This window comes from Trichomonas vaginalis, chromosome V (genome assembly GCF_026262505.1).
Source record: "Trichomonas vaginalis G3 chromosome V, whole genome shotgun sequence".
Classification (NCBI taxonomy): Eukaryota; Parabasalia; order Trichomonadida; family Trichomonadidae; genus Trichomonas; species Trichomonas vaginalis.
Window position 1 is genome coordinate 19,000,158 of NC_067207.1, and position 10,372 is coordinate 19,010,529.

The window sequence follows — 10,372 nt, forward strand, 5'->3', positions numbered from 1 at the left end:
ATATTTAGGAAATTTTTTGATTGGCACTCAGCTCGATAATGATCACTTACATGTATTTTGCGCATGAATTTAAAGCAACTGGTAGCAATTAAGTTGGAAAAGAAAGACATTTTCCATAAAATTGGAAATCACTCTCTCCGTTTGAAAGTTATCGAGAGTTGAATAAATAAAAATAATATGAATGTCTGTTATATATGATTACAAATCTCTCTTCCAAAAATCGAATTGATTAAGGTAACTTTTGAGAGGAAATTTCTCGATATGAAATCTATTGACCTTTTAAGTTGTAGTGTAATCTATAGAATGAAATAAACAACAAAAAAATATATTTTAAATCAACGATCTTTGAGAGCATTTCTAATGTTTACAATTCGAAACAATCAATTGCGTAAATCTCTCAATTCTGTAAATCTAAAGTTCACAATCAATCCAGATTTTTGTTACTAATTCAGCTTTATCAGCTCGTCTCTTTGAAATTGATTCAATCCCATCAAAATTGAAATTGTGAGGGAACATGAAATTCGATAACTTATCTTTCATTTATCGTCAAAATGGTGTGAATAACTAGAATAAATTTGAATTGGATTTTAACCAGCAACTGTCAATTTTTTATGACATTTAGTTATATTTGGAATCATTACATAATTTCAAATATATTTTTACGCGTAATAAATTTCAATAATTCAAAAAAAATTATTTTTCAAAGAGGAAATGGGAGAAGTTGAAAATATACAAGTACCACCAACAATAGGCAAGTACACTATTGGCGAAAAGATTGGTAGTGGTGCCTTTTCCTCAGTCTTCAAAGGGACGCATATGTTAACTAAAATTGACGTCGCAATTAAAGTTATCAGCAAAAAAAGCTTTACAGATCAGAAATTCATTACCAGATTTATGAGAGAGGTTAATCTCCTGAAACAAATGAATCATCCAATGATTAATGAGTTATATGACCTTTATGAAGACGAAAAATATCATTATTTAATCATGGAATATTCGCCAAATGGCGATCTTTTATCATTTATCAACAAGAATGGTAAACTAATCGAGCCTATTGCACGCCGTTATTTCACACAACTCTTTTCAGTCTTAGAATACTTGCATAAAGAGCGAAAAGTTGCTCACAGAGATCTCAAAGCCGAGAATATACTATTAGACAGATATTTCAATCTAAGAATTATTGATTTCGGTTTGAGTAACTGTTTTACAGATGAAAATAACGTTTTTGAAACGAAATGTGGATCGCCTGCCTATATACCCCCAGAAATGATTATAGGATATGGATACACACCTGCTGCAGACATGTGGAGCACAGGAGTTCTACTTTACGCGATGTCAATTGGCTCTTTACCATTTGATGATGAGAACGTCAAGAAAACTTTGCAGCTTATCGTTTATGCTAATCCGACATATCCTCCTTCAATATCTCCTGCTCTGGCAGATTTATTACAAAAACTTTTAACAAAAGACCCATTATTACGTATTACTTTGGATAAAATTAAAGAACACCCATGGTTTTCGAAACTAGAATACGATGCAATATACGCTTATCAGAAGAAAATTCAAGAAGTTACTTGTGATCCAGAAATCGTTTCCCAAATGGAAAGATACGGATTGGATACGACGAACTTACGACAAAACCTTTTCTTAGGCGTATACGATGAGACTACAGCTGTTTATAGAATGCTTAGAAAAATGAAAGTTACATTTGAGATGAAAACTGCGATGCGCGCTCGTCCTTCCGCAGCCAATAGTACTCCCCAGCCTAATAAGATGCTTTCTAACATTAGTGTTGAAGGAGTTAGTCAAGGAAGATCAATTCAGATCCACAGAACTCAGAATAACAGCCCGCTAATGGACCATTGCGTAAATGTGGTCGCTCAGCAAGCTACTTTCAGACCTCTGGCAAAACCAGCTGTTCGAGTTAACGTTGCTCGATGTTATTCAACGAAACCTCAAGGAATAAATTAATTGTAAATTGTATATCTGTCTTAAATGTTGTAACTATTTTATTATGAAATTTTAGTTTTTTATGATAAAAAGATAAGAAATATTTCGAAATATGTGGGAAATAGCAAAGATGAGTTAAGGATATTAAGAAAAAGAATGAGTATGTGCAAAATAGAGCAACATCAGGTGTAGCAAGCAACTAAAAAGAATAATAACTTATTGGGAAAATTTTTCATGGAATGAGTGTGTTCGGTAAGACTGTTCCCCCTGATGTATTTTTGATGTACTCATTGGTTAACTAATAGTCTAATAACGCAAAATTTATCCAATGGTTACCTATCATTGAATGAGAAACTTGGGTTGGAGCTTGCCTTGTTATGTTATTCCTACTATTTTGGATGAAATAGGTCTTTTGGATGAAATTTTCAGTATTCGATTTTTAAGACTTATTGCTTGATATGTATACAAATTTTTGTGAACTATTGTCCCTTTTTTTCAACCATATAGTTTTTAGTCTAACTTAATGTGTTTTAAGTCGAGATAAGTTACTGATAAACTCTACTTATGACAAAATGCAAAACTGCTGATGAATATTTTATTTCTTTTGACTTCAAAATTGTCGTTGTGTTATTTCGTGTATAATAACTTAATCAAAATTATCTGAAATCATAGTTGTCATGTATAAAATAAGATTTTTTTTTCATAAAGAGTCACAAAGATTTTTTATATGGTAAAATGCAAATTAACATGACCGTTAAAATTTTTTAATGTCTGATCAAGACATTCACCCAGGCAAATACATTGAACTGAGAAATAACTTTAAATACTACATCGATACATATCTTGCCTTGTATCAGCTAAAAACTGAAAATGAAGAAGAATTAAACTCGATTTACAAAATGATCAAGACAGAACTGATTGATTCAAAGAAATTTAGCCCAAAAAAGATTATAAAAGATATTTTAGACATTATTCCGTATAATAATCGTTATGCAAAGTCATATTTGACTCTAGCCAAACTCATTTCTGATGATTATCATATAACAGAGGTCAACAATATTCCAACTATTTCTAACTACATGTTTTATAAAGAATATGGAATTAAATTAGACAAATCTTATGATTTCGAAAAAAATAAATCAGAAAATCTGGATATTCATACAGAAAATACAATTTACAGAGCAATTATGTATAATGACAAAGAAAAATTCATCCCATTTACTGAAAGTGACGGATTTGATGAAAAACAAAAACTTGATAGAATATTATATCCCTCCGCTTATAATGAATATTCATTACTTGAATTATGTTGTTACCACGGAGCAGTTGACTGTTTCAAGTTATTAATAACAAAATTTAACCCAGAAATAACAAAAACATGTCTTTGTTTATCATTTTTAGGCGGAAATCCAGAGATCATGAGCGAATGTTTGAAATATCAAACACCAGATGAAAATTGCATGGAGTATGCAATTATTTCACACAACATTGATTTCGTCACATTCTTGATGAACGAATACAATATTAAAATCAACTTAAATGATTGCGGAAGGTATAATAATCTTGAATCATTTTTAGTTTATTACGATCAAACTAATGATATAAACAAATGCTTTGTTTATTCATCTATTTTTGACACACCATCCATTTGCGAATATTTCCTTTCACATGGTGCAAATATTAAAGCAAAAGATGAAGATGGAAGAACTGCTCTTCATCTTGCAGCATCTAAAAATCAAGCAACAGCTGAATTTCTTATTTCACATGGTGCATATGTCAATGAAAAAGATGAAGATGGAAGAACTGCTCTTTATGTTGCAGCGTCATATAATAGAAAAGAAATAGCCGAACTTCTTATTTCACATGGTGCAAAGATCAATGAAAAAAATAAATATGGAAAAACCGCTCTTTATATTGCAATAAATAATAATTATAAAGAAATGGCTGAACTTCTTATTTCACATGGTGCAAATATCAATGAAAAAGATAAATATGGAGAAACCGCTCTTCATAAGGCAGCAGATTATAATAGAAAAGAAATGGCTGAATTTCTTATTTCACATGGTGCAAATATCAATGAAAAAGATAAATATGGAGAAACCGCTCTTCATGAAGCATTGCGTTTTAATCATACAGATTTAGCCGAATTTCTTATTTCACATGGTGCAAATATCAATGAAAAGTTTGATTATGGAGAAACCGCTCTTTATATTGCAATAGATAATAATTATAAAGAAATAGCCGAACTTCTTATTTCACATGGTGCAAATATCAATGAAAAGTTTGATTATGGAGAAACTGCTCTTCATGTAGCATCGCTTTTGAATCATACTGATTTAGCCGAACTTCTTATTTCTCATGGTGCAATTGTCAATGAAAAAGATATACAAGGACAAACAGCTCTTCATTTTGCAGCAAAAGGAAATGGTAAAGAAGCAATCGAGCTTCTTATTTCTCATGGTGCAAGCGTCACTGAAAAAAATAAATATGGACAAACAGCTCTTCATTTTGCAGCAAAAGGAAATGGTAAAGAAGCAATGGAACTTCTTATTTCACATGGTGCAAGCGTCACTGAAAAAAATAAATATGGAAGAACTGCTCTTCATTTTGCAGCAAAAGGAAATGGTAAAGAAACAGCCGAATTTCTTATTTCACATGGTGTAAATGTCAATGAAAAAGATAAATATGGACAAACTGCTCTTTATCTTGCAGCAGATTATGACAGTAGAGAAACAGCCGAACTTCTTATCTCACATGGTGCAAATATCAATGAAAAAGATAAATATGGAAGAACCGCTCTTCATTATGCAGCATGTAATGATAGTAAAGAAACAGCCGAGCTTCTTATCTCACATGGTGCAAATATCAATGAAAAAGATAAATTTAGAAGAACCGCATTTCATTATGCAACAAAATGTAATAATAAAAAAACAGCTGAACTTCTTATCTCACTTGGTGCAAATATCAACCACTCTATATGTTGCAACATATAAATCAAGTGAGCATCTTAAGACTTGATAATTATATAAACAATCTGATTTGACATCCAAAAACTTTAAAAGCAATAGTATGCTATTTTTTTAATATTGAACCATAGATCCTATAATTAGATGAGTTAGAACGGTTTTTTCGCCATATACTTTTGATAAAAATTGACATTTTTATTATTAACAAAATTAAACTCTTTCTGCATATATATGAGATGATAATTTACCAAAATCTATTAGTAAAGAATAAAATATAATAAGTAAATTAACATTCCATATAGAGAAGTAATTAAAGAGAAGTGTATTAACTCTAACCATCATATCTAAGCTAAACTTGTTTCAAAGATTAATGTTTATCCATAGAGCACCTTAATGATGCAGTTGTACATATATATTGCCTCATAATTTTCTGGATCTTTAGATCAAATTTCCATTAATACTTCAATATCTACCTGTTTATATATTGAATAATGCATATAAATAGATAGAAAAGGATAAGTATTAACTTTGATCATCGATATTTGATATTTCGTGAAAATAATATTCCTATATTAAGGAATAACAATTCTACAAAGTCTGGTTGTAATAATATATTTTCTCAAAATAGCATCCTATGTAGATAAATATTGTTTATTATTTAAAATTTGGAATAATAAAAATTTATTTATGCATAAATACATTTCCAACAAGTTAAAAATACTATATTAACAATATTGAGCATTGTTTTGTCAAAGACTTAATCAAATTTCCAAGATAATTTATTGCAAATAAACATTTTGTTCAGTAATTATTTTTTTGAAAAATCCGACTCACACAATCCATGTCGTGAAGGGTGCATGCCAAAATTATAGCCTCAATGTTTTTTTATATTATGATGATAGATATTGGTAATCGCGATGGATCTTATGTGGTGTAAAGTGAATATTATTGTAAATTATTTCGGAGTATGAACTAATTAAAGGAAAATACTATTCAGCCACTAAATTGATATTCAAAAATTCAATTTCATGGACAATTATTAAAGATTTGTAAGTATGGTCTGATTCTGAAATAATTCTTTGCCTATAAAAAGTTCTTTCAAGAAGGTTTCTCTCTGAAAGTTCACATTCCCATTCGTAATAAAAATTTTGGGTAAAAAAGGGGGTTGGCGTCCTAAGGCGTCCTAGTGTAAATTTCTCAAAATTGTGATATTTACATCACATTTTTGAGAGGTTTATGGGCGTCCTAAGGGAAAATTGAATAGCTAGGGCGTCCCGAATTTTCATTCTAAGATTTAAATATATTATATACTTAAGTATAATACAAGCAATATAAAAATTAAATTTTTATTATGTTAACTTATAAGAAATTTTTTTGAATTATCGTTGATTTATTGTAATCTTTCCAGGCTATACTTTTGAAATCAACTTTACCTGTCATACGCATTAATGTAGTAGATGTCCAGGTGTAGCTATTATATCCCAGCAATATTGGTATTTTATCATTGTAAGATATCAAAATGAAGCGTTTTTTCAGATATAATTTTTCGTAAATTTTTCAAAAATAAGATGGTAAAAAAGCCTCGACTTGCTCGAAAAATAACAATTTTTTTACTTGTAAAAATAACCCTTTTACAGCATGGGCAGCTATTCAATCACTATTTCTTTTTCTAAAAGTATATTTTTCAAAAAAAATTAAGATCAAATTCGACAATTTCTTGATGAAAGCAAAAATATTACACATACTTCTAGATGCATGGGATAAAATATGCAATTATTCAATCAATTCGCATGATTTGAAAAAAAATCTAAATTTGATAAAAATGTAGAAAATTTTTATTTTTAACTTGAGATTCGATTTTTTTGATCCAATTTGTGAATTTTTTTTGATCGGAATTTCAATTAATTTGTTGATCAAAAATGACCTCACAATGTTTGATCATAAGTGAAGTCATCTTCATGGGTATTTAGAAATTCCAAGCGAAATTGCTTATTTCTCGCAGATGTAATATCTGAGAAAATCGAATTTAAATATTCATAGAAACCCAAATCATTCTCCGGTTCGAATAATTCATCTGTTGCTTTTTCTGTTTTTTCTATGAATTTTAATAATTTGATTAATAAATCTTCATCAGGAAGAATTATTGCTGCATTTGTGATAAAATTCCATATTGAGGTAATATGGCAATAATTACATTTATAAAATGTAATTTTATCCAAAATTTTTTGGCAAATTCGCATAATAGCATTAATATTTGAAGCTGAGATTAAACCTGTGATTACTTCTGTAACTTTTGGAAAATCATCGCAATTTAATATCTCTTTATATTGAATTGAGAAATAAAAAAAATCAAATGGATTCATTTCTTCAATTTCAAGGAGATTGTAAAAATTGATAGAAGTGTTATTGCAACAAATTGTATTTGCAGCAAAAAATATCATTTGCTCGATTCCATTTTTGGAATAAATTTGCTGGAACAATGTTAAATTAAAACAGTTGCTTAATTTTTCTTCATTGTTTTCATAAAAAAGTAACAAGTTTGCAACTGAAATTTCAAAATTTTGATAATTGCCAGTTATTTCAGTAAATATATATATTTGCTTTTCTTCATCTAAAAATGGCAAATATTGATTTGCAATATTAACTAAAGTTTGGGATAAATTGTTCCAGTTTGATTTTACAATTTGTGAGCACATTATGTAATATGTAAATTTATCCGCTTTGTAGGAATTTAAAATTGTTTGTTGTTCTGTTTCAGTTAAATTACTGAATTTTTCAAGATTAATATTGTGATAAAAAATAGAATCCTTGAAACATTCTGATATCTTTTCAATGTTTAAAACGGATGCTAAAAAATGTAAAAGAACTTCATCAGTCACTGTGATTTTTTTGAAAAATTTATCCCAATTCAAGCATCCAATTGATCTTTCTGTCATTGTACTTATGCATTGATAAAGTTGATTTAATGAATCCGAAGAATAATCATTATGCTTGACTAGTTGAGTTAGTTGATACAGACTGTCGTCAGCCATTTTAAAAAAATGAATAAAATTGTATAGTAAATTATATTTGTGAAATTTGTGACGCTACATTCAATCTAAGACCAATATCTCAAAGAATTCCTCATTTAAGTATTACTTTTCATTGTTTTTTAAAAAATATCTTTGCTTATTTGTTCACTTTTTTGACATTTATTATATGCTTTTTATCATATTTCCGATGATATGAATATATATTCTATATAAGAATGACGCTACATTCAATCTAAGACCAATATCTCAAAGAATTCCTCATTTAAGTATTACTTTTCATTGTTTTTTAAAAAATATCTTTGCTTATTTGTTCACTTTTTTGACATTTATTATATGCTTTTTATCATATTTCCGATGATATGAATATATATTCTATATAAGAATGACGCTACATTCAATCTAAGACCAATATCTCAAAGAATTCCTCATTTAAGTATTACTTTTCATTTTTGATTCAATTTTCGAACGGTTTTCGTAAATTTTGCATCATTTCATTTTTTAATGGGAAAATCATCTATATTTAATCAAAAAAGAGCAAACTTTACAGACGAAAATAAAATATTTATCAGGGAACAATCTGATAAATACCAAAAATCAACATCGAGAGATGAAAAAACGAATATAATCAAACAAGTTCTTCAATATTTTAATATTAAATACGCCGAAAATGAATCTAAAGCTGTCAGAAGATATTTTAGTTATATTGCAGTTAAAAATATTCCCGCAGTTACTGGAAAATATCCTGATACAATTGTTCGCAAAGATATGCTTTATTCGCATGATCATACAAATATTATTAATTCAAATAATATTGAACGTTACTACCGTTGCATCGATCATTCTTGTCAAGCACGTTATTTAGTTAAAATTGAGAACAGTTCAGTTTCCGAAGATTTACAAAAGGAACATATACCCGAATGCAGACAATTTAAAAAGTTACAAAATGAAAAAAATGATCTTCATAAATCAATGACTCTGACAGAAATATACAATAAGGCAATGGCAAAATTTTCTGAAGACAACGGCACTTTTCAGCAGATTAAAAAATTTATGACAGAACTTGCTGTTGGTACTGATGAAAACCCATTAATTAAAGATTCATTGGTCAGGGAAGTTTATAATAAGTCCAGAAAATTTTCTGTTGGAGAAAAAATTACAGACGATGAAATTGCTAATTTTTGTTTAATAAATGGCGAGCAGTTTTTCATTGGCCATGATTTTCAAGCAAATTGTGAGACGATGTTTTTTGGTTTTGAGAAGGCAATTCAATTTGCAAAAGAAGCCACAGATTTATTTTGCGATGGAACTTTTAAAATTACACCAAAACATTTTCAAAAAGGACAGATGCTAACAATTATGATTTGTGAACCTTCAACAAATCAATATCTACCACTTTTATTTATATTCATGAAAAACCGCACATTTGAATCTTATAAGAAGGCATTTGAATATATTTTTACTGTCAAGGGTATTCAATTTTCAAAGCTAATTCAAATTCATTGTGATTTTGAAAAGGGAATGATAGAGGCACTTCAACAAATTTTCCCTAAAGTCCGTATAATTGGATGCCTATTTCATTTCAAACAAGCTTTACACAGGAAACTTGTAGCACTTTATACAAAAAATTTCAATACTTTACAAAATTCTTTATTTAAGCTATATTCTATTACTCCATTCATGTCTCATGAAGAATTTGTACTTACAATGCATATAATTAATCAAAATAAAGTTGATTCGATCAAAGATTATATTGATTATTTCAACAAAGTTTGGTTGCCGCACTACAATTTAATATCTCAATATAATAATGCAACTGCAATATTCACTAATGATTGCCTCGAGAGTATGCATTCAGAATTTTCTTCGTTAAAACATCCAAACATTTATGAAGCTATTAAGAAGATATCTCAAATCCAATTAGATAAATATAACGCCATCAAAAATAACCAGAAGATCGAGCGCCATATAAAAACCGTTATCACTGATAGCTACAAAAATTATATTCTTGACTGCTTTCAAAAAGAACTTGAGAAAACAATTTTTTCTATCAAACAATACAACGTAAGTGATCTTTCTTTGGCTCAGAACGAGATTTCTCCATATGGTTCCATAGAATCGAGTTCATTGTTCGAAAATATTCCAGTTCATGATGCAGATATACTCAAATCGATCGATCTAACAGATAAAGATACAATGATCACTAAGTTTATTAATGAAAAAAGAGAAAAAATTATGGCATTATTTAATGAAACATTAAATCATCCAGATTTTAATTCATCCACTCCAATTCAAACTAATTTTGAGCAAGCCGATACAAATCAAGGTTCAGATGCTCCAATTCGCTCCGAAAATTCAAATATTGCAGACTCTACAGATTTAGAACCAGAAAATCAAAACCATCCTTCTACAAATCAAATGTCTAGT

At 29.0% G+C, this 10,372-nt stretch overlaps 3 protein-coding genes across 3 annotated transcripts, besides 1 other annotated feature; all 3 read left to right on the forward strand.

Annotated features, from left to right (window-relative positions):
- Positions 1–707: 707 nt before the first annotated feature.
- On the forward strand, positions 708–2,377 carry TVAGG3_0363080 (protein serine/threonine kinase protein; the record flags this gene model as incomplete). Its single annotated transcript, XM_001315886.1, has 1 exon — positions 712–1,971. One exon carries the CDS (start codon positions 712–714, stop codon positions 1,969–1,971), a length of 1,260 nt encoding a protein of 419 aa, XP_001315921.1.
- A 340-nt stretch (positions 2,378–2,717) lies between these two features.
- Positions 2,718–5,084, forward strand: TVAGG3_0363090 (cyclin-dependent kinase inhibitor 2C-related family; the record flags this gene model as incomplete). The annotated part of the gene is made up of 1 exon (XM_001315885.1): positions 2,718–4,943. The coding sequence occupies one exon, from the start codon at positions 2,718–2,720 to the stop codon at positions 4,941–4,943; it is 2,226 nt and encodes a 741-aa protein (XP_001315920.1).
- Positions 5,085–6,067: 983 nt separating this feature from the next.
- Positions 6,068–10,372: part of a mobile genetic element that runs on past the window's edge.
- On the forward strand, positions 8,450–10,270 carry TVAGG3_0363110 (MULE transposase domain-containing protein; the record flags this gene model as incomplete). Its single annotated transcript, XM_051231498.1, has 1 exon — positions 8,450–10,270. A coding segment is annotated over one exon (1,821 nt), but the record flags the coding sequence as incomplete, so codon positions are not given.